Source organism: Moschus berezovskii, chromosome 8 (assembly GCF_049115385.1).
Source record: "Moschus berezovskii isolate FMDL1 chromosome 8, NW_MosBer_1.0, whole genome shotgun sequence".
Classification (NCBI taxonomy): domain Eukaryota; kingdom Metazoa; phylum Chordata; class Mammalia; order Artiodactyla; family Moschidae; genus Moschus; species Moschus berezovskii.
The window spans coordinates 54,750,814-54,775,203 of record NC_142467.1 but is presented as its reverse complement, the minus strand read 5'-3'; the positions used below and the strand labels follow the sequence as shown (position 1 = coordinate 54,775,203).

Sequence of the window (24,390 nt, the reverse complement as noted above, 5' to 3'; positions counted from 1 at the left end):
GGGCTATTTGTTTTCTTCAAAAATGACAGGAAATCAAAAATCTGTCAGATGGATGTGTCAGCAGCACACCACAAGCAGACTGGTTAGTGAGATTTATGCACCTCCCTCTTGGCTCAGGACAAAATCACCTTCTAAGCTTTCTATCACCACCAACTAGAACCCACATGCCACTAAGATATGGAAGTGTCGTTAGTGTGAGATGGTCCCCTACAGAGTGTGGTCAGTTCTATGTGTGGTTTTAAATTATGCACATTTGAAATGTATAGTAGAATATAAAAATATTAAGCAACATCTCCTTGGACACATTTGTACAGACCCCATGGAATGCCTTTTTAAAACACTTTAAGAACTGCAACATTCCACAGCTCAAGATCTGAGTACACTGTGCATAGCACCCACACTATCGCCACATCAGAGTGCTCCTGCACCTGCTAAACAAAACGCCTATACTTCTACCCCACCATGCATGTGCGCTAGAACCTTATGAAGCAATTTTAATGATCACTATTGCTGGTGTCTTAGCTTCATCGTTGTGATCATTTTAATGTTTTCCATGCCTTAAAATAACACCCTCCAACTGGTGGTCAGAGTTAACTCTCATGCTATTATTAACTTTGGACTAGAGGCAAGATGTGATCAATGATACATTTAAAACAAAACAAAGACCATACCACCAGCATGAGGCCACCTCATGCTAACTTAGGAGCCATCAAACTCTATTCCCTGGGAGAGACAACTTTTTTTAAAGGGCCAGATGGTAAAAGATATGTCACAGCTCTATGCTTCTGCTGTAGCTGGAACATGACCAGGAACATAGCTGTGTTTCAATAAAACTTTATTTACAAAAGAGGCCACAGGTTAGATTTGACCTCTGGGTTACAGCTGGCTGACTTCTGCTCTTTAACTGTGGAGCTAATCCCTACTGCTCACCTCCCACTTCAGCCCTTCCTTTTAATGTAGCATTTTATTGAACATAAAAGGAAGTTTCCCTACCTACATTCCCCCACTCTGGTAAATCTAATTTTGAGAAAATAAAAAGTTCCATTAAGATAGGCATATTTCAAACTTGCCAAAATTTTGTAAAAACAGTCCCAAAAAATGAGCTAAAAGGTGGGAGCAAAAAGCTGGCAACAGCACTACAGGAACAGCAATGCCTCAAAATGTTCCATATCGTGTTCTTCATGATGCTTACATAGTTGTATACATTTGTCAAAACTTACCGAGTCATACCCTGAAATTAGTCAATTTAATTGTGCTGATGAAGGCAATTTAACTGAGCAATGAAGCCAATTTTTAAAAAATTGTAAAGCCTTGGCCATAGCCCCTAATTTGCAGTGACTGTGGAGCCCTGTGGTAAGAGTATACAGTCCTTAATTCATATTTGCTCCTGAGAGAACCGGTCATGAATGATGACAGTCTGAACTATGTAAATCCTTCAGGAACTCTGTTGCATTAAAGGCAGTAAATGCAGCTCTCCTGCACTCAACTCCTCATAACATCCAGACCTCAACTTCTTCACTTCAGGGAGGAGAACTGGTTGCTTTTTAGAAACAATGAAAAGCCTCAGGATCATGACTTAGCTTTCCACCACAGTAAAACCAAAACCAAAAAATTAGAACATGGATCATTTAAGATGGGAGGTAATGCTTATTAAATTTCCCCTTTTTCACTATAACCCTTTAAATCAAAACCACAAGCTGGCGATTTCAAACATGAGGTGTTGTTGAGTCTCAACCCTATTCAGTCATCTCTGCTCCACTATGAAGCCTGTCAACATTCAAGGAGGGGGAAGAAAAGATAAAAGTGGCAAACAAGAAGAGGCTGAGATGCTAAAATCAGGGGAAAGCCACACACAGAAAATTACTCCTCCTCTGATTAAAGTTGATGGAAGATGTACACAATAATTTCAAAACGCCAGCTATCAGCTTTTTCAGGATCCTTGCATTTCATCTGTCTCCAACTCCATGAACTTATTTAAAGCAATCGTTCTTAAAGTGTGGTCCCTGAACCAGCCTCACCAGCATCCCCTGGACTCTGGTCAGAAGCACAAAGCCCCAGGCTCCGCCCAGACCTCCTGAATCAGGAACTCAGAGTGGGACTCACCACTCTGTGTTTACCAAATTCTCCACGTGATTCTGACACTCACTAAAGTTTCCAAATCACTGATTTAAAGTCTGAAAACCAATATATACTTGTAGGTGGAGTTTCTCATTCTCTAATTAACCTGATTTTAGATTCCACCCTGCAGGGTAAGATGGGCTCTGTGCCCAAGTGCACAAGCACCAGAGGGCCTTGGTAAGCCTCACAAAGAGGCCAGTCTGGAAAAACAGGGGGGTGTGGCCAAGTTATTCTCCACAACTTTCCCAAGAACAGAGCAGATGTGGGAGCATACCACATGTCGATTTCATGCCAACATTTTTTGAGCACCTGCCATGTGCCAGGCTTTCACTAGATGAAATTATCTTGCTTAGTCCTTCCAGTAATAAACAGATGTATCAGTATGTGTTAAGTATACAGAGGTTTACTATTCATCAGAATGCAGTCAAACTTGCAAACAAGCAGAAACCCTTTATAATTCTCCAATCCTCATGCACAGGCCTGGCCAGCACGCTTTGAATGCTGAGCTTCCTGTATACAAATGTTCCTTTTGCTTCTTCTTTGGTTAACTGTTCTCAAACATTTTTGGATATCAAAGTTAGAGACCAGGCCATTTACATAAGACCATGTATACTCTAATTTAAAGCCAACATAAGGAACTTTGACGTAATTCTGAATTACCCATGACAATGTTTGCTCTACTCAAAGGTTTTACCTTCTCTTAGATGTTAAAAATCGAAGTCAGATAAATCATATAAGATGCAAATCCACTAACTTATATTAGGCTTTTAGTCTCTCAGATAACTTTGTTCTGCCCTTCCCCACAAGCATGCCATTCTTCTTGATGTAGATAATAAAAACTTAAGGAAGTACTTCTGGAATCCCCCTGCTTATCTGTTAACCTTACATCACTTGCCCCGAAAGTGGCATGTGCTCCAGCACAAGTACTATCTCTTCCATCCTCTGCCCATGGCAGGCATTGCTAATCAATCATAACACTCTTATCCAGAGCCCGAGCGTTATTCTCCAGGCCTTGGAATCCTCCTCAATAGCATTTCAGACAGCCACCCTCAATCGGCAGGAATACTGATGAAATGTCTGTATTTCACTGGTCAATCAACATGCCCCTTTCTTATTTTTTTTCCTGCTCCAAATACAGCTTTAAACCCCTGCTTTCACTGTTCTTGGGACAATAAAATTAAGCTTCAGTTAATTCTTAACTGCAGTCTCTACAACCTATGCTATCTTGAGGGTGGCAATCACGGCGGATTGTATTGAGCAGTTTAAACAATCTAAGAGCAGTTATAACCCAGCACGTAGTACAAAACTGCTCTGAAAATCAAAGAACCAAGCAAATAAAGGTATATAGAAGAGATAACAAAAACACTTGCAAGAAGCATCCTGTGAGTATAACTGGGAAACGTACAGCAAGAATAGCCCAGGGAGGCTGAAGCATAATACTTAGGCTTATAAGCATGAAGACACGGCTTGAGTAAATAATTCTGATTTTGCTTGTGGTACTCACTGGTGATTCTTTATTCAGCTAAGGGGGCACCACACTGTTCCTTTAGCAGCACCTCCATTATTCTAATTCCCTATGGAGAGAAGAAAGAAACATCAAAATGCCACATTTCACGGACAAGTACTTTCACATTTATCACAACCTTTCCCTTCAAGGAATCCAAGCAATGGCCATGTATTCATTTCAGAAAAGTAGGCTTGTAGTCATATCTCATATTTTTATAATATTTCATTCAGCAATTTTACATATATTATGTGCTTGGAACTACTTGGGGAAACAGGCAGAGCAGAGCTGTGAATCTCCCATTTTAAACATAAGAAAGCAATTCACGCGACTTACTGAAAGTGATCCAGCTACGCAATGGCACTGCCAGAGCTGGAATAATCATGTTGATAGTTAACACTACACTAGTGACATCAGAGATCACAGATCACCGTTTAACAGGTATAATGACAACGGACAAGTCAGAAATTGCTGAAATGTGACACAGAGACACGGAATGAGCAGATGCTGTTGGGAAAATGATGCCAAAAGTCTTGCCTGGGGATGCAGGGGACATGGGTTTGATCCCTGGTCAGAGAACTAGGATCCCACAAGCCACAACCAGAGAAGTCTGCATGCCGCAACAAAGACCCAGCACAGCCAAAAAAAAAAAGACCTGCTTGATGTAGGGTGGCCACAAACATTCAGTCTGTAAAATGTGCAATATCTGTGAGGTGTGATAAAAGGAGCTATGCCTGTGTTTACTCAATACTTACGCAAGTGCTAGACTCGCTGCTAAGGTGTGCATGGGTGTTATCTGGTGCACCGTCATCTGGTGGTGGGTAAAAGGTGCATTACAGAGATCCTCCCGCTTCTGCCAGCACCACAGGCTGCTGCCAGCACAAGCCACCCTCAGCCAAAGGGAGCTCCGGTACCTGAGGTCATGCCCCTCTCCAGGAGTGGCCCTCATCGGATGGCTGGCTGATATAAGGTAGAAAGACCCAGCCCCCCGTGTAAATTTGGGACAAATCGGAAGGGCATCCCATTGCCACAGTTCCCCATGGGATAGCTGAGACCTTCATCACAACTGCACTGCAGTTCACGGTTACCTTCTGCCCACTTCCCTCACTCCCTCACAAGAGTTGTTTCCAAGAGCCCACTCCAACAAGCCTCTGCACAAAAATCTCCATCTGAGCTTGTGTCCGAGAGCCCAACCTTGTTTAATACACACAAAATTCCTGAACAGACATCCTCATTTTACTCACGAAGAAAACAGAAATTCAAAGAGGGTTTAGTAATTTTCCCCACATTATACAGCTATTAAATAATAAAGCCAGATGAAGAACACAGACGCTGAATTCTGGTTTCAGGGGCACCCCTTAACATCACAAGGCTCCCACCAAGGCTGAACACATCAAATTGGCTGCGACCCACCTCAGCTGGTCAAGTTCTACCCGAAGGAAAGAAGAGGACAGATACTCCCTCTTTCCTTCTTAAAGGACAAGTTCTATAGATCAGATGCTAAACCTTCAGATGGAAAGGCAGGGTTGTGATGTAATTATGAACTGGAGTGTTAAGGAATTCAAAGCTGGGTTATCAGAAATAGGACACACTGCACTCAGGGACAGGACAGAGGATAACAATGAGCATCGTTAACTTAAATTGCAGGCCTCAGGCCCCACACAGTAAGGCTTTGATTTCAGAGGACTCTAGCAGAACCCAGAGTAATGTATCTTTAACTGGTGCTTCCCACAGTCAAGCAGGGCTGGAAAACACTGAGTGGACCCACAGGAGACAGATAGGGACTTCCCACTCGGGGTTTGTTCTGAGCCACAGGAGGGGAATGCTTGTCTAGAAGAGACAACACAATACACTGAGTACTGAAGTACCCTGAGGGCTTCCCTGGTGGCTCAATGGTAAAGAGCCTGCCTGCAAGGAAGGAGACATGAGTTCGATCCTTGGGTCAAGAAGATCCCCTGGAGAAGGAAACGGCAACCCACTCCAGTATTCTTGTTTGGGAAATCCCATGAACAGAGGAACCTGGCTACAGTCCATGCAGTTGCCAAAGAGTAGGACACAACTTAATGACCACCAAAAGTACACTAAACAAAAGTTAACATTTCCCTGAGGTTCCTTGAGGTTCCCAAAGGTCCTTTAGATTTCTAGCTGCTATTGTTGTTCAGTCACCCAGTCACGTTCGACTCTTTGCAATCCCATGGACTGCAGCACGCCAGGCCTCCCTGTCCCTCACCATCTCCCAGAGTTTGCCCAAGTTCATGTTCATTGCATCAGTGATGCCGTCCAGCCATCTCATCCTCTGACGCCCTCTTCTCCTTCTGCTCTCAATCTTTCCCAGCATCAGGGACTTCTCCAATGACTCAGCTGTTTGTCTCAGATGATCAAAATGCTGGAGTTTCAGCTTCAGCATCAGTGCTTCCAATGAGCATTCAGGGTTGATTTCCCTTAAGATTGACTGATTTCATCTCCGTGCTGTCCAAGGGACTCTCAGGAGTCTTCTCCAGCACCACAAATATAGCCACTATTTTGGAAGGAAGAAATATTAACTAAAGGATCTTGTTGATGCCAAGAAGCATGCAGTATGGGGTGAACCAAAACATCAGACTATAGGGCCAGGAGCCCTGCTGAATATCCTGCTGGGTACCTCAGGCTCCTCACTTTTACCAAGGCATCACTTAGACCAGAGAGTTCAGGGCACCCAGAGGCTGACTAAACAGTGCAACTGCACAACCAGAATTACTAGGGGAGCCCACAAAAGCAAACACAGATTCCCAGCCCTACCCAGATCCCCACAATCAGAACCTCCAAGGCTGGAGCATGGAGTCTGCAGACAGTCCTCTTGTGGTTCTGAAGCACGACTCATTCAAATACAACAATTTGTAAAAAAAAAAAAAGCAGCTGGATACCACCTCTAGACACTGATGAAACAATTGTCCTTAATCATTTCTAAAGATACAGAATATACCCTTAGAGCTATTTACCTTTTTAACTAGAGGGAGGGGTCGGGGATGAAACAACAAGTGGAATGACATTTAAACTCATTCTTAACCTAAGATCTGAATTGTGCTCATTTCTGCTCTCACTCATTCAACAACAGAATCAGTTCACAGATATTAACTGGGCACCTCCCATGTGCCCTGGAGAGTAACTGGTGAACAAATCTAAGTTCCTGCCTGCGTGCAACATATGGACTAGTAGATTTCATTCCCCTTGTCTTGTTTTTTTTTTTTCCCCCTTTGGTTCAACAAACCCCTGGGCAATAATTAAATGCCTTCCTTCTCTTTTCAGGATGAATAAAAACGGCCATGTTAATTCCGTTGCAAGCTTCTTTAGAGTGGGCCCCAAAGTCTAGTCCGTATGTCTTTAAAACCAGAAAAGCAGACTCCTTCCTTAGAAGTGATGACCAGTGAACTCTTCCCATCTGTCTAAATTAAGAACGCCACCATTTACTGAGCCGAGAGCTAGCTGATGTAAGTGAAGACTTAGGGGCTTGCCGTGGGAATTGAAAGACATTATTTATTGAATCAATTAAGCTTACAATGTGACAGTTGATTTTCTTTCCCTTTTACCGCCTCTTTCACATCACTTCAGTCTTTTAAAGTTGAACAGTTAGAAATAGAAGGTGGAGACAAGGGCAAATAGAGAGACACATAAAATGAATTAAAAACAAAAAAGGCCTACCAGGGAGGCCCAGCCATTAGTTAGTATGTCTCTTTGGTAAGGAGGGACCAAATCAAAACCCAATCGATAGAGTCCTTTCAAATAAAGTCTCTTAAAATCCAGCTCCCAAGAGATCAGGTTTAATGGGGCTAAATTTGCACCACTTATCACACAATGATGCCTGAAATGCAAAACAAACATTATTTGGACCCACCTTTATAGACAGAGCTTAACTTAAAAGCTTTTTGGACTGATAAGCCATAAAGCAGCTTGATTTTATTATTTCCTTCCCCTCTGAGCATTTTTTTTCCCTCTGTTTCCAAGCCATCTTTCTCTATTTGCCAATGCACAGACATGGGAGCCCTCCCACTCTCATCTCCTTCATTCCAGGGCCAAGCTGGCCAGATGGGTCCCCAGTGAGGAGACCCAGAGTCACATTTTTCAAATTCAAAACACTTCACAAATTCCCCCATTCTCAGAGCATTTGAGAAAGCTGATTATTACAGAAAATGAAAAGCTTGCCTGAAGAGGAGGTAGAGAAAGTTACTAAAGGTGGCTAGATCCAGACAGTAGATTTATTTTATTATCAAACAGATGCTTCCTTAAGAAGCTTTGACTTAAATCCAGGTGGTCCTGAAGAGGCTGGCATGAAGGAGGACTGCAGAAGCTGCAGTTTCAGTAAGACCCAAGCCTGGCTGTGACTGTGACATTCAGAGTGAAGGGAAGGTCCAAGCAGAGGAGAAGAGAGGAATATCAGATCTTACAAAATTTACAAAGTCCTTAGGGAATTCCCTGGTGGTCCAGTGTTTAGGATTCTGCACTTTCATTGACAGAGGCCTGGGTTTGATCCCTGGTCAGGGAACTAAGATCCCACCAGCTAAAAAAAAAATTACAAAGTTCCAAAGCAGTTCTAAAAGACACATCTGTAGGGCGCTCTTAACAAAAGAGCTGCTCACCTAATGATCACAATAATAAAAGATTGGTCATAATTAGATGAAGAATAACTATTTGTGTACTTAGTGTTTAACCAGAAGCTAGGTACGGCGATAACCAGATTAAGCACTGGAAGATTCCTCCTCCCACTGCTGAAAAGAAAGCTTTCCTGTGCATCATGGCTTTGGAATACGTACCAGGGACAGAATGAGCGCCCACTGCGTATAAAAGCCTGCACTGACGCTGTGAGGAGTGAGACACATGGAAGGCATGACGCTTCTGTTCAAGGGGTTCTCGCGTTCTCGGGAGGAGTTAGGAGGAATGCACAACAACTGAAAAACAAGACGGCCTCTGAGAAGCATCACCATGTTTGAAAAGAAAGGAGTTCAATGGAAGAAGGGAAGTAGAGACTGATCCTGCACGAAGGGAGGACCTAGAGAAGCTGCTGGAAGGTGAACGGTTTGAACAAGACCCAAGCCTGGCTGTGAGAGGGACAGAGAGAGCGAGGGTGACCTCAAGCAGAGCGGGGACTAACAGGCATGGGGGTGGGAGCATCAGTGCTGGTGCGGTTAGGCGTGCGCCTTCCTGAAGGGGAGTAAGTGGACTGGACGCAGCAGGAATGACAGTGTTACACTTCCCATGTTTCCACGCCCCCCCACCACCACCTGCTCACACACACCCTTCCTCCCACCTCAGCTCTGCTCTTTCCTAGAAGAGACAAAAGCGCATACAACATCCCTCAAATAGCCCTGTAATTATGCAACAACACTCAGTTTAGGGCCGAGTCCAATTTAACTGTGAAACTTTGGGCATTTTACTTAGATTCTCTAATCAACTGTCTCATCTTTGAAGGGAGATGATGCAGTAACATAGGCTTGTAGTAAGAATTAGGCAAAATAATAATGTTTGATCTGGTTACCAGAGTACCCACCTTCTGGTAAATACTCAACAAATAAATAGTTGTTCATCTAAATCTCTTTTGTGATCATCTAATCTCACTAGAATGCAAATTCCATAAGGCTGGGAGCCCTGTCTGTCTTGACAAGTTGTGACTCCTAGAAGAACAATGCCCAGTACACAGAAGGCCTGCAGTGAATGTCTACTGGATGAATGAATCTATCATTCAACCAATTACTCATTGGTTTACAAGGCTGCTCAGAGATAGGGAACAACAGTTACTTACATTTGAATCTTTACTGTCTAGTGCAGAATTTGGCACAAAACACATGCTCAATATTTATGAATCATAAGGCTGATCAACTGATTAGTTATGAATGTCAGGCTGATGAGTGTTAGTTTTGGAATTATAGTGCGATCGGCCCAGTAGTTAGCATCCTAGAAAATGTGGTAAAAGGTCAGGATAATACGAGTTGCCATAGAAAATGAAAACAGAAAAACAAGGAAAGAATAGAAGTATGAACGATAAAACGGAGGGAATGTTGTGGACAAAGCTGACAGTAGAGTAGGGGGGCTGAAAATGGGATCTAAAGCATCCAGAGCCAAGAGGAGCTAGAAAGCGAGGTCATCCCAGGTGCTGAGTGTACATTATAAAACCACTCACCTCCTGATAAGAATGTATGCAGCAACTTTACTTTAAAAACCTCACTTCTCTTTTGATTCTCAACTTTTTTAAGTTGGTTTACATAAAACTTTCCCAGAATCTTTTTATTTACTTTATGTAGAATAATAACAGTACCAATAAAAGGCAGAATATGAAAATGTTGCTTTCCCTGCTTCAGTGTTCCACTGCTTTTATAATAAAATTCACCTTCCTTACCATGGTTAGAAGGCTGCAGGTGATCTGCCTGTAGCCCACTTCAACCGCAGAAAGGAAGGAAGGAATGAGGAAGGGGAATGGGGAGGGAGGGACAGACAAGAAGGGAGGAATCCACACTCAGTAAGAGAAGCACTGCTCAACGCTTCTCCCGGAAAAGATCTTTTCCACAATAAAGTGTCTTTTATTCTGAGGCTTTTATATTTGGCATTTCTCATTTATTAAGATAACACCAGATATCTGGGATAACACCAGACTATGCTGCTGCTGCTGCTAAGTCACTTCAGTCGTGTCCGACTCTGTGTGACCCCATAGACGGAAGCCCACCAGGCTCCCCCGTCCCTGGGATTCTCCAGGCAAGAACACTGGAGTGGGTTGCCATTTCCTTCTCCAATGTGTGAAAGTGAAAAGTGAAAGTGAAGTTGCTCAGTCATGTCCGACCCTTAGCACCCCACGGACTGCAGCCTACCAGGCTCCTCCATCCATGGGATTTTTCCAGGCAAGAGTACTGGAGTGGCTTGCCATTGCCTTCTCCGACACCAGACTATAGTAAGAGTTAAAATGTCCTGGCACATACTGTGTGCCAGGCACTGTGCTGAATGTTTTATCTGCATTGGCTTATTTTACCTTCCTATCTGCCTTAGAGATGATTTTTTTTTGGATGAGCCCAAAAGCTCATCTTGATTTCACCCAAGACAATCAGGATTAACTCTAATTATTCATTAGAAGTGCAATACTTTGGCCACCTGCTGTGAAGAACTGGAAAAGACCCTGATGCTTGGAAAGGTTGAGGGCAGTAGGAGAAGGGGTCGACAGAGGATGAGATGGGTGGATGGCATCACTGCTTCAATGGACATGAGTTTGACTAAACTCCGGGAGATAGTGAAGGACAGGGAAACCTGGTGAGCTGCAGTCCATTGGGATGTAAAGAGTCAGACACGACTTAGTGACTAAACAACAATCAGAATTTAGAGTCCAGGATTCAGGATCCTAGAACACTGGAGGGCTGTAGGGTTTTAATGAGACTGCATGCATTAAGGCACCTAGTATGATGTTGGGTATACAGCAAGAGTTTTTCTTCCTTTCCCTATCGATCCTACTCAAAAAACCTGATTTATATATATATATATATATATATATATATTTCAGCCCTGCACCCAAACTAAATGACAAGATTCTTAATACACAAATCAATATTTAATCACATCTACAAATTATTTTAAATACAATGCTTTTCAAGTAGGAATATCCTAAAAGACTGTATGACTTCAGTATCATTTTCCCACAGGGGCTAATAACCTCTTGAGTAAGATTCATTTTTATTTTGATAAGTAACTCAAAATTCTTAGGTGTAACGGCAGAACATTAAATTGATTCAATAATTCAGATGTCTCTGCTTCACATTATAAATCTTCCTCTCTTCTTCAGGAAAATATTTAATCTCAGATTTGTAAAGGAAAAGAATATATCCCCAAATAATAAAAATCTAAAAACTTGCAAAGGACACTATATTATTTAGTCCAGATAAGAAACTCTCCGCAAAGAAATGAAAGTGGCCCATCCAGTTTAGGGAGTTGTCCTGGGATCAAATATCACAATGAAAGATGACAGAGCCTTTTCCATACTGCCAATTTGCAAATGATACTTGACTTGAAATCAACCTTTTAGTGGCTAAAGGCCTTTAGTCATCAGTCTCCCACACTCCAGTGTGACTCACTAAGTATATTTTCTTTTTTAATTTTTATAAATGTGACTTGTATATAATTTCAGTTTTCCTCAGACTTCGTGCAAAATATGCCTTGCTCATATGTATCTGTCAGATATAATTAGCAGTAATTTTTTTACTTAGTTGTGTCTGACTCCTTGAGACCCCATGGACTGTAGCCCACCAGGGTCCTCTGTTCACAGGATTTTTCAGGCAAGAATACTGGAGCGGGTTACCATTTCCTCCTCTAGGGGATTTTCCAGACCCAGGGATCAAACCTGCATCTCCTGTGTCGCCAGCATTGCAGGTGGATTCTTTACCCGCTGAGACATCAGGGAAGCCCAGTGACTTTTTTAAACATCAGGCTACCCTCCCATCCAGAGCCACATCCACCTATGACATTTCTGACAACTGATCATCTTGCTTAGAAACTTCCATTGATGGGATGCTCTGTACTCATTCCTTCTATCTTAGGCCTTATTACAACACAATCTTCCTTACATTGAAGCAGCAATGGTTTGATGCCTGGCACCAAAGGGTTCCAGTACCAAGTCTTGTGCCAACTCTTATCCTACCAAACTAAAAGACAACAGGGTTCCTATCAATTCCCTTTATTAGTCTTTTTTTTTTTGGTATTCATCAGATTTTTATGCTCAGTCATAATTTCCCCTTGTTTTTTCTCCATTCTGAGATAATGGCTAACAGCATGCTTGTACATTTAATCAATGAACTGTCTCTAAAAGAATAAATAAATCCAACCGTCGCCTAGATAACAGATAAATCCAATGGATGCCCAGACAATTTTCTTTTAATCTTTTATCTCTATTCTTCTCCTTCCCCTAAATTCTCAAATTTCTATAACAGCCTTTTTTACAAGCAGGGCCAGTCTGTTGACTTTGAATTATGTATTTTCTTTGAACAAAATATAATTTCCCAAAGCCTTATTTTCGTCAAAACCATATCCCACCAAAGCCTGTGACTTCCCTGGTGGTCCACTGGTTAAGAATCCACCTTGCAATGCAGGGTACATGGGTTCCATCTCTGGTTGGGTAACTAAGATCCCACAAACTGTGGAGTGACTAAGCCCACTCACTGCAACTATTGAACCCGTGCACCCCAATGGAAGATCCCCATGACATAATGAAGACCCCTTGCACTGCAGCTAAGACTTGATGCAGCCAAAAAAAAAAAAAACAACAACCAATCAGCCCATCCCACCAGATTTCAACAATACTGAGGCTAACAATTTTTCTAGGGCTTACTCAATGCTGCGGGGCTTTGCCTACATTATCACATTTAATCTTCTCAACAGTCCTACAAGGTGATATTGTTACTCTCACCATTACAGGAAAGGAAACTGGGCCTGAATAGGCTGCTCAAGGTCACATGGCTAGTAAGCAGCCAACCTGGAATTGAAACCTGGATCTCTCCCACTTTTTCCACAGTGGGTACTCATAGTGCATCTGTGTCTGTGAAATGGGAGGAGGGAGGAGAACACACACACACACATTCTTGTAGGATCACTGTGAGGATTCAAAGAGGCAAGACACAAAGCTGCTGACACAGGACAGAGTGTCGTTAACCACTGTCTTCCATTCCCCCTAGGGCCTAGAAAGTAGCTACCGATTTCTTTATGGACCTAAATCTGACTGGGGGGCCTCACAAACTTAAAGAACTTTTGCATCTGTATGTGCTATCAGGTATTGTGGCACGCCCACAACAAGGGACCCTCCTTCAGTTGGTGGTCAGTGACCTGGAAGAAACATAAACAGGGGCTCACCTTGTGCTTGTTCGTATTTTATGAACACAGGGCATATTTCACTTGCTCTCAACATCACCTCTAAGAGTTAGTAATACTGCTGCCTGATAACACTGAGCTCAGCAGGGTAAACCAGCCTTCCTAGGTCACAGAAGTCATCTGCAATAGAGACAGAACTAGGCAAAATCTAAGACCTTTGACAGAACTGATCAGTGAGAGGCTGGGGCCCCAACGGGCTGTGCTGAGCACTTTACAGGCCTTGTCTTATTTAACCCTCAAACCCAACCTATGAAACAGAAACGTGTACTTGTGCTCAGTTCCTCCATCATGACCGACTCTTTTTGACCCCATGGAATGTAGCCCACCAGGCTCCTCTGTCCACGTGATTTTTCAGGTAAAAATATTGGAGTGGGTTGCCATTTCCTTTTCAGGGGATCTTCCTGAACCAGGGATCGAACCCACATCACCTGCATTGGCAGGCAGATTCTTTACTGCTGAGCCACCTGGGAAGCCCCGAGGAAAGCGAAATTCAGGTAGGGGAAGAAACTTGATCAAAGGCTCTCAGCTAGTAAGTGCAGAGTTCAGATTCACGTCCAGGTTTTCTGTGACTCTAAGCCCTAAACACACCACCTCCCTAAGGAGATTTGTTAGGTTTTCTGTTTGTCATTTTTTTCACCTTGGGCATAGTCCTTTCTGCTGGCACAAAGTTATTTCTATCTAAATCTGGGTGGTTTTAGTCTTACAAATTTAGGGGAGGCAGGTGAAACCAAACTACACACAGTTCTTGGAACTGTCCTAAGAATAAAAGCACCTCACCACAGCTCCAAATCCATTTCGTGTTCTGTTGATAGCAAGTGAAGCTCCCTCGTGCACCCTGCAGAAATCAGAGGACACGCTTGGGCACTGGAAGCACTTCTGTTTCAGCACAGTATCTGCTGATTAGAACTCCTTGCTTGATCGTCAAATGCCAGTCCAGAGAGCCCTTACTTCCCCTGAAAGGCCTTTCAGTGCTAAGCATGATCACTGTCTCTTGGGGACAGAACCGGAGGAGGGCAAATGAGGAATCAGGTTACAACCTGGCCAGCGTCTAAGGGAACATGAGCAACAGAAATATAACAGCTCACCTTCACTGCCCTGGGGAGTGGCAGAACCGTAAGTCCACAGCACATTTAAGAAGAGATGCTTTTTTATTAAATGATTTAATTTCATAAAACAAGAGCAGCCAGGACAAAAGCTACATGTTGCTGCTGCTGCTAAGTCGCTTCAGTCGTGTCCGACTCTGTACGACCCCATAAATGGCAGCCCACCAGGCTCCCCCGCCCCTGGCATTCTCCAGGCAAGAACACTGGAGTGGGTTGCCATTTCCTTCTCCAATGCATGAAAGTGAAAAGTGAAAGTGAAGTCGCTCAGCTGTGTCTGATTCTTAGCGACCCCATGGACTGCAGCCTACTCCTCTATCCATGGGATTTTCCAGGTGAGAGTACTGGAGTGGGGTGCCATTGCCTTCTCCTAAAAGCTACATATACATGCCTAAAAGAGAAAAATCTCTATGCACAAAAAACAATCTAAAGATAAACCACCTGCTGTTTCTTAAGCATCAATCATTTGCAGACGGGGGAAAAAAAATACTGGGTAGCACTTACAGATGCAAAAGTTCTTTAAAATTCCCAAGCCCTGTAATGAACTAACGTGGGGAAAGGAGAGACTGAAGAAATGGGAGTAATAACATAGCTGATACTTTTAAAAGTTGCTCTAATATTTCAACTGTTAACTAAATGGGGCATTATTGGTTAATCCTTAGGCTCATACCCTTTGTACTGTTCGGTCCCAGATACTCCTGTGTGGATTAATAACCCCCATGTGGATAATGTTCTAACAGCTGTCTTGAATGTTAATAAAATCTAATAAAATTCTTCCCTTCAATTAAAAAATCTGAGGCTTGTAAAAAGTATATTCAAACACCCTTCACTCGGTGAACTGCAAGGGTAGAATTCCTCTTAAATAAGCAGGGTGGTAAGTAATTCTGCCTCTTGTTCTGAGGCTGATGCAAAATGCTCAGGGCTGAGGGACAACTCTGATTCACACCTTGTTTGAGATTCGGTCAACAAAGTCAGGCTCCTTGGGAAATCATTTGTTAGACTGGCTGGAGTGTAAAAGGGTACACTGTGGGAAAAGTAAGATTAGCGGGAATATGCAGCCTAGTCATCAAGTGTTCAGACTCAGGGTCCGACTGACTGCTTTGAACAAGGATTCCACCACTCACTAGCTGTGTGATCTTCGGCAAGTCAACTCACTTCTCTGAGCCTGCTCATGTATAAAAATCACACTTATCTCAGAGAACTGTTCAGCAATTGGGAGGAGCTAATGCATGTAAGCATCTTTTAATTTCATGGCTGCAATCAGCATCCGCAGTGATTTTTGAGCCCAAAAAAATAAAGTCTGACACTGTTTCCACTGCTTCCCCATTTATTTCCCATGAAGTGATGGGACCAGATGTCACGATCTTTGTTTTCTGAATGTTGAGCTTCAAGCCAACTTTTTCACTCTCCTCTTTCATTTTCATCAAGAGGCTTTTTAGTTCCTCTTTACTTTCTGCCATAAGGGTGGTATCATCTGCATATTAAAAAGCAGAGACATTACTTTGCCAACAAAGGTCCGTCTCGTCAAGGTTATGGTTTTTCCAGTGGTCATGTATGGATGTGAGAGTTGGACTGTGAAGAAAGCTGATCGCCAAAAAATTGATGCTTCTGAACTGTGGTGCTGGAGAAGACTCTTGAGAGTCCCTTGGACTGCAAGGAGATCCAACCAGTCCATTCTAAAGGAGATCAATCCTGGGTGTTCATTGGAAGGACTGATGCTAGGTGTTCATTGGAAGGACTGATGCTAAAGCTGAAACTCCAATACTTTGGCCACCTCATGTGACCAGTTGACTCACTGGAAAAGACTCTGATGCTGGGAGGGATTGGGGGTGGGAGGAGAAGGGGACGACTGAGAGTGAGATGCTGGATGGCATCACCGACTTGATGTACATGAGTTTGAGTGAACTCCGGGAGTTGGTGATGGACAGGGAGGCCTGGCGTGCTGTGATTCATGGGGTCACAAAGAGTCGGACACCACTGAGAGACTGAACTGAACTGAATGCATGTAAATATTAAGTATGATGCCTCTGGCAAGAACATGTTCAACAAAATATTACTTGCTACTGTTTTCTTTCCTGTTGCCCTAAGAGATAAAAAGCTTCTCTGCTTTTAAGATTTTTTAAAAGATAATACAGTGGAAATATTAAGCAGTCTTATTACTTTTGGAAAATAATATACTAGGATACACATTTGTTCACTAATTCACTAAATATTTATTGGGCACTAACTGTGTGCTAGATACTGAAGATAATGTGTTAAGATCCACTCAGAAGCCTGTCGTTCAGTGAGGGAGACAAGAAATACATTCAAAGAGTCATGAAAATACAAACCAATATGGATAAAGAAAATGTGGCACATATATACAGATATTATATGTGGCACATATATACTGATATTACTCAGCCATAAAAAGGAATGAAATTGTGCCACTTGCAGAGATGTGGAGGGACCCAGAGACTATTATACAGAGTGAATTAAGTCAGAAAGACAAATATTAGCACATATATATAGAATTAGAAAAATACTATAGATGAACCTATTTGCCAAAGCAGAAATAGAGACGCAGAAACACAGAGAACAAACGCATGGACACCAAGGGGGAAGAGGAGGGCACGGGATGAACTGGGAGACTTGGACTGACATATACAGACACGGACTATCGATACTATGTAAAAACTGGATAACTACGAGAATCTACTATATAGCACAGAGAACTCTACTCAATGTTCGTGGTGACCTAAACGGGAAAGAAATCCAAAAGGGGCGATATATGTAAACATATTTATTCGCTTTGCTGTACAGCAGAGACTACTAACTCAAGACTGTAAAGCAACTATTTTGTTGTCTGTGTAATCGTTCAGTCATGTCCAACTCTTTTGAGACCCCATGGACTGTGGCCCGCCAGGCTCTTCTGTCCAGGGACTTTCCAAGGAAAGTATAGTGGAGTGGGTTGCCATTTCCTTCTCCCTGGATGTGGGAAGGAAATCCAAAAAACAGGTGATAAATGTAAACACATCTGATTCACTTTGCTGTACAGCAGACATTAACACAACATTGTAAAGCAACTATACGCCAATAAAAATTAACTTTAAAAAAAAGTGAATGCAGGAGATGATACCCTGATCTTTCAACTGTACAATTCAATAATAAACCTTATTCTAATGGTTTCATAAAAAGAAAAAAAAAATACTTACATACCAGTAACATTTAGGGAATTTTTCTAAGGTAATGACATAAAATAGGAAGGACTCTGTATATAAAGATGTTTCACATGGCCTTGTTTACAATGGTAGGACTCAGAAAGAACTTTAGTGTTCAATACTAAAGAAATGGTGACATCAATTGTTATATAACTACTTAATGAAATACTATGCAGTCATTTTTGGGGGCTCCAAAATCACTGCAGATGGTGACTGTAGCCATGAAATTAAAAAAATATTGCTCCTTAGAAGAAAAGTTATGACCAACCTAGACAGCATATTAAAAAGCAGACATTACTTTGCCAACAAAGGTCCCTCTAGTCAAAGCTATGGTTTTTCTAGTAGTCATGTATGGATATGAGAGTTGGACTATAAAGAAAGCTGAGTGCCGATGATCTGATGCTTTTGAACTGTAGTGTGGGAGAAGACTCTTGAGAGTCCCTTGGACAGCAAGGAGATCCAACCAGTCCATCCTAAAGGAAATCATTTCTGAATATTCACTAGAAGGACTGATGCTGAAGCTGACGCTCCAATACTATCTGAAAAGACCCTGATGCTGGGAAAGAGTGAAGGCAGGAGGAGAAGGGGACAACAGAGGATGAGATGGTTGGATGGCATCAACCATCCATTGGTTGGATGACTCAATGGATATGAGTTTGAGTAACCTCCGGGAGTTGGTGGTGGACAGGGAGGCCTGGCGTGCTGCAGTCCATGGGGTCACAAAGAATCAGACACGACTGAGCAACTGAACTGAACTGAATGCAGTCGTTAAAATGATGGCTTCACTGAGAGCTCTAAGCTGTGCACTGCAACTACTGAAGCCCTGGCAACCTAAAGCCCGTGCTTCACAAGAGAAGCCACCTCGATGAGAAGCCCACGCACCGCAACCGGAAAGCAGCCACCGCTTGCCGCAACTAGAGAAAGCCCATGCGAAGCAACAAAGACTCAGAGTAGCCAAATGTAAATAAATCAGCCTATAAGATATAAAGACTGCATTATATTGTCCAATGAGGCTATGTTATGAGACCATGAAATGTAATACTCTAGAATTCACTGAAAAGAAATGTTTCTGATAAAGGTCAGAGGATAAATTAAAATTGCTATAAGCAAAATATATATATATATATATATATATATATAATGATGGCTTCAAAGTTTGTGTAGTTACTGTGAAATGCATTTGTGATAAAACAGTACTTGAAAAAAAGCAAGACATAAAATTGTACTTATACTACAATTATGAGTGCTTGAAATCTGCACATAAAAGACTGGAAGGAAACATGCCAATTTGGGTTATAATGGAAAGATAACAGTTATCATTTATGGAATATTTATTGTGTGGCAAGGTATTTTAAGCACCTGTTTATGGTATTTCCCTTAATTCTCATACTCACAAGGTAGGTACTACTTTCATACTTTATCTACAGAGAGGTTAAATTCATATCCACCCTATAAGGGAGGGCACAGAGATTTAAACACAACTTGAGCTGACAGCAAAAACAGGCTCATCGTAACCATTAAACATTTGTCTATCATGTCATAATGAAAAATTCAGTTTTTGCCTGTAATATCCTTGCATTTTTCTTTTTAAATAGTAGTAACAACTGCAATACTTTGGCCACCTCATGCGACGAGTTGACTCACTGGAAAAGACTCTGATGCTAGGAAAGGTTGGGGGCAGGAGGAGAAGGGGACGGCCGAGAATGAGATGGCTGGATGGCATCACCGACTCTGTGGACATGAGTTTGAGTGAACTCTGGGAGTTGGTGATGGACAGGGAGGCCTGGCATGCTGTGATTCATGGGGTCGCGGAGAGTCAGACACAACTGAGCGACTGAACTGAACTGAACTGAACTGAACAACTGATCATCTACTGTACACCAAGTCCTCTCCTAAGCATTTTATGTACGTAACTCATTCACCTCTCACAAGTAGTATCTGAAGTAGGTTCCAACATTATCCTCATTTTACAGATGACAAAAATGAGACTCAGAAAATTAAGTGATGTGCCTAAGGTCACACAGCTGGTCAGTATAAGGTATGCTGCTGCCTTCAAAGAAAGCCAGGGCAAAAGAACATAAATGCCTCTGCTGGAAATATGGCTTAAAACATTTATGTGCAGGTAATACCTACTCAAAACATTTTAAATAAAATGTTTTTTAAAATTGTGTTTAAAAACTGAAAGAGTCTTCTGGAAGGAGTGCAGCAATTTTTTAAATTATGAAATATTTCAAACATATCAAGAAGTGCAGAGAGTAGAAAAACGAGTGGGCTTTCACAAACATTCATGTCTTAAAAGTAATAAAAGCCACATCCTCACCAAAGGCCAGTGATCGAGAAAAATTTTAATTATAGTCTTTCAAATTCTTCTTAAACCAGGTGTCAACATGAAAGGAGTTAATTAACTCTCAAAAACCCACCATTTTTCTGTACCAAGAAAATTCAGAGAAAAGCTGTTTAGCTGGAATCTAAGGAAGAAAGCTAGACAAAGAATAAGGCAGCAAATCCCAAGCAGCAAAGCAATGCCAAGCAACAGAAAGAAATATCACCACAACAAACCTGGGTTCCTGAGATACAAGGTTCCTTTTCTCCTTAAGAGGCAGACACCCCAGCCTGTCCCCCAGCACCTACCTCGGGTTCTGCCTGATGTCCCCAGGCCCACAAAGGGTGGGCACACCAGAGGGACCCTTCAGCAAGACATGACGTTCTACTGCAGAGTGAGATAAAATAAGAAATGAACACCAACAGCAGGGTAGAGAATGATCAAGACAAACAGCTGGACACGCTGGAACACTCAAGGGGCATTCAATTATCACACTCCAGGACTTGAGCACAAAACTGAAGCTTCACTATTAGATGTACCTTCAAGAAATTAACTTACCTTTGCAATTCAAGTTGCTCTACAGAGAATTCTGTATTAAGCCCTGATCTGAGATGCCTGAGTGACCTTTTCCTGGCCTTGTTGGTCAGAGAGGCTTAATTTAGCACCAAGAATTTAGCTGAATCCAATCCCAATTCTACAACAGACTTGATCCACCAAAGATCTGTGACTAAAATGTACTTAGTCCACACATGCTGTGGGGGCAGCCCTGAGTTTTTGGTATTTCAACACAGCCCGGTCAGAGCTGTTTCAGTTTTCAATTCTGTGCCTATTTTAGGTGTACACAATGTATGTGAAGATTGACAGTGGCCACCAATTCCTATTTTCTCACTGTCTCTGAACTCACCACAACAGAGTCTGAGAACAAACTCAGAAAAGTAATACATTGGTTGGAAATTCCAACCAGAACAGTGAGGACAGCAAAACTTCAAAATCTCCAAAGATTCTGGTTGGGTGTGAGCATTAAAGAGCAACAGAAAAACAAGTGCTGTAGTGTACAGTTTAAGGTTTAAGTTTCTAGTTCAAAGTCAGGTGTGTACCAAGCTCTGGATACTGGCTGATGACACTGTGCATGTAATTTAATCTCCATGTGCCTCTGTTCCTTCATCTGTAAAATGGATAACTGGCAATAACAACATCTCTCTCTTACAGGATCACTGGGAGAACTCAATGTTCATAAGACAGGGCAGGACCTGCCTCCTGGTAAACACTCAACTAATTACAGTTACTAGTATTATTATTGTATCTGGCTTTCCCCAAATTTTCCAGAAAAGTCTGTGTTTATAGAGGCATGGACTGAACACAAGCCAGCATATCTATCACTGGATACCAATACTCAACGACAGTTACAAGGGGACTTGCTTGGTGGTTCAGTGGTTTAAGAATCTGCCTTGCAATGCAGGGGACATGAGTTTGATCCCTGGATAGGGAACTAAGATCCCACATGCTGTGCAGCAATTAAACCCAAGCACTGCAACTACTGAGCAAGCGTGCCACAACTAAAGAGTCCACGCACTGCAACAAAAGATGCCACATGACAGACACAACAGATGCCTTGCATACCGCAGCTAAGACCTGACACAACCAAATAAACAAATATTCTTAAAAAAATACCTAAAACAAATATTCTTAAAAAGATACCTACAAAACTTACAAATACTTATAATATGCAGTGCATTTAGCTCACATGAATAAGATTATAAAATGACATTGCAACATCCCTACCACAAGCTTACCACCCTCTCTTGCTAATTAGTATTTCTAAAAAGTGCCTTATTTTAAGGGCTTCCCTGGTGGCTCAGTGGTGAAGAATCTGCTGTCATGCAAGGGACACAGGTCCAAGAAGATCCCACATGCTGCAGAACGACTAAGTCTGTGCACTCCAACAATTAAGCCTGCGCTCTAAAGCTCTGGAGCTGCAACTACTGAGCCCATATGCCACACACTGAAGCCTGTGTACCCTAGAGCCTATGCTCAGCAACAAGAGAAGCCACTCAATGATTGCCCATACACCAGTAGCCCCTGCTCACAACTACGGAAAAGCCTGTGCAGCAACGAAGACCCAGCACAGCCAAAAATAAAATCAATAAATAAAAATGTTTAAAAAATTGTTAAGTGTTTTATCTTTAAATATTTTATTGCTGTCACCTCAACCCTTGACTATCTACTCATTGCATGAATCATCTCTGATGTTCTTAGATCTCTACTTGGCTTCAACTCCTGAATTTTTATGCAGACTTCAGGACTATTTGTCAGACAAATTTTAAATTCTTGGTATTTACACACTGGGGGGAAAAGGAAGTGTGAAAGTGTTAGTCACTCAGTCGTGTCCAACTCTTTGTGACCCCATGGTCTGTCCATGAAATTCTCCAGGCAAGAATACTGGAGTGGGTTGCCATTCCCTTCTCCAAGGGATGTTCCCAACTCAGGGATCAAACCCAGGTCTTTTGCATTGCAGGTCAATTCTTTATCATCTGAGCTACCAGGGAGACCAGGGAAAAGGAGGGAGTTCTCAAAAAAAAAAAAACATACAATGTCAGAATTGAAAACAACCTCCTAGTCTAATCCTGATTTTACAAAAAAGAAAAAAAGATAGTGAAGTTCAGAGGAACTAGTCTAAGCACTGTGACCAAGAAAAGGCAGTAAAGGAAGGGCTGGAGCCCAAGTTCCTGATTCCTGGCCCTTGGGCTCCATACTGCGCTGTGCAGAGACATGACTTCCAATCACTATGCAAATAATGACACAGTGAAGCATCCTGAGCATCCTGAGCTCGAGAACCCACTTTCTATCATTTCAGGAAAGAGCTTAACTTCCCAGGTTTCATTTAGTTTCACAGACGGTAAAACCCCAGAATTCCAGCTGGCTGATTCAAGGGATTCCCAAAAGCTTTACCACTGAGTAGTCTATTACAACCCCAGTGAATTCAAATGAGCCATGGAGGGATTTCTGAAATCCTTAATCTCACAGTCAAGGTAGAGGCATGGATTTAAACGCCATAGAAGGAACAAATATTGCATCACTGACAGAATACTCATTTTCACTAAGATGTTTTCACTGAGAAGGTTACAGTTCTTGGAACTAAAACACCAAAGGTAAGAGCAGGCTGAGAGGAGTTGGTGGGGAGCGGGGTATACAAGGAGAGTGCAGCTACCATTATTTAACTGATCTAGAAATAAGCTGTTAAAAATCAGAATCCTGGTAATATTCTCACACCATCTAATGAATAAATATCAAGTAAATCAATCTATCTGAGCACTCAAGAGTGGGATTAAAAAGTATTATCAACAGATTTAAATTGAAAGCTGGGAAATAAGATGGACAGAATATATTTCATCAATTCTTCAAGTGATTCCAGTAATGCAAAGATTCTTAAAGGAATTCACAAAACCAAGTGGGAAATACATGTCTCCCATATAGTCAGCAGAACATTACACTAGTGTTCTTGTGTCTTGTTTGTTTATACTTTAGAATGACAGTTTTATTTGCTCTCTTCTATCTTGGAATCATTATTGGGTTTGGAAATGGTCATTCATATTTAGGATTGTCACTACCATGTATGTGTGGATAGGAATTGAGCAGTTCAGGGAACTCACCCAAAGACACAATTCAAACCTTGGAGGAGAACTGAGGTCACACAACTAGTTAATGACAGAAGCATTAACTCTCACTGTCTTTAGAGTAAGAATTAAAAGACTGGAACTAACAATTTCATTTCTTCTTCACAACAATCCTATGAGGGTGGACCAATTACGCCTGCTTTCCTACTAACAAATGGAAATTCTAAGAGGTTGTCCTTCATTCAAGTCATACAGAAAGAAAACTGATAATAACCACAGCCAGCTCATAGTGGAAGATAAAAATAGGAAGAGTTCTTCTGGAAGCAAATTGGTGATACACATCAAAAGTCTTTAAGTTGTCCACACTCATTAGCAGAGAAAGTGACCAGAAATAAATACAAGCATTTACATTCATGGATTCATAACAATATTATTAACAACACTGGAAAAAAACAGAAACCAACAATAAGGGCTATTATGCAAGACTCTGATGCTGGGAGGGATTGGGGGCAGGAGAAGGGGACGACAGAGAATGAGATGGCTGGATGGCATCACCGACTCGATGGAGGTGAGTTTGAGTGAACTCCGGGAGTTGGTGATGGACAGGGAGGCCTGGCGTGCTGTGATTCATGGGGTCGCAAAGAGTCGGACACAACTGAGTGAC

The 24,390-nt window shown here is 42.1% G+C and overlaps 1 protein-coding gene across 2 annotated transcripts in view; it reads right to left on the bottom strand.

Annotated features, from left to right (window-relative positions):
• PRELID2 (PRELI domain containing 2) overlaps positions 1-24,390 on the bottom strand; it is a 98,048-nt gene that overhangs the window by 4,741 nt on the left and 68,917 nt on the right. Inside the window, exon 6 of one of the 2 annotated variants that reach the window (XM_055429930.2) lies at positions 3,623-3,692. In XM_055429930.2, the coding sequence (XP_055285905.1) occupies positions 3,633-3,692 (60 nt within the window). In that variant the 3' untranslated portion in view covers positions 3,623-3,632. Of the gene's footprint in view, positions 1-3,622; positions 3,693-14,835; positions 17,557-24,390 lie in introns of those variants that run through there. The other variant, XM_088838584.1, reaches the window with a different exon arrangement.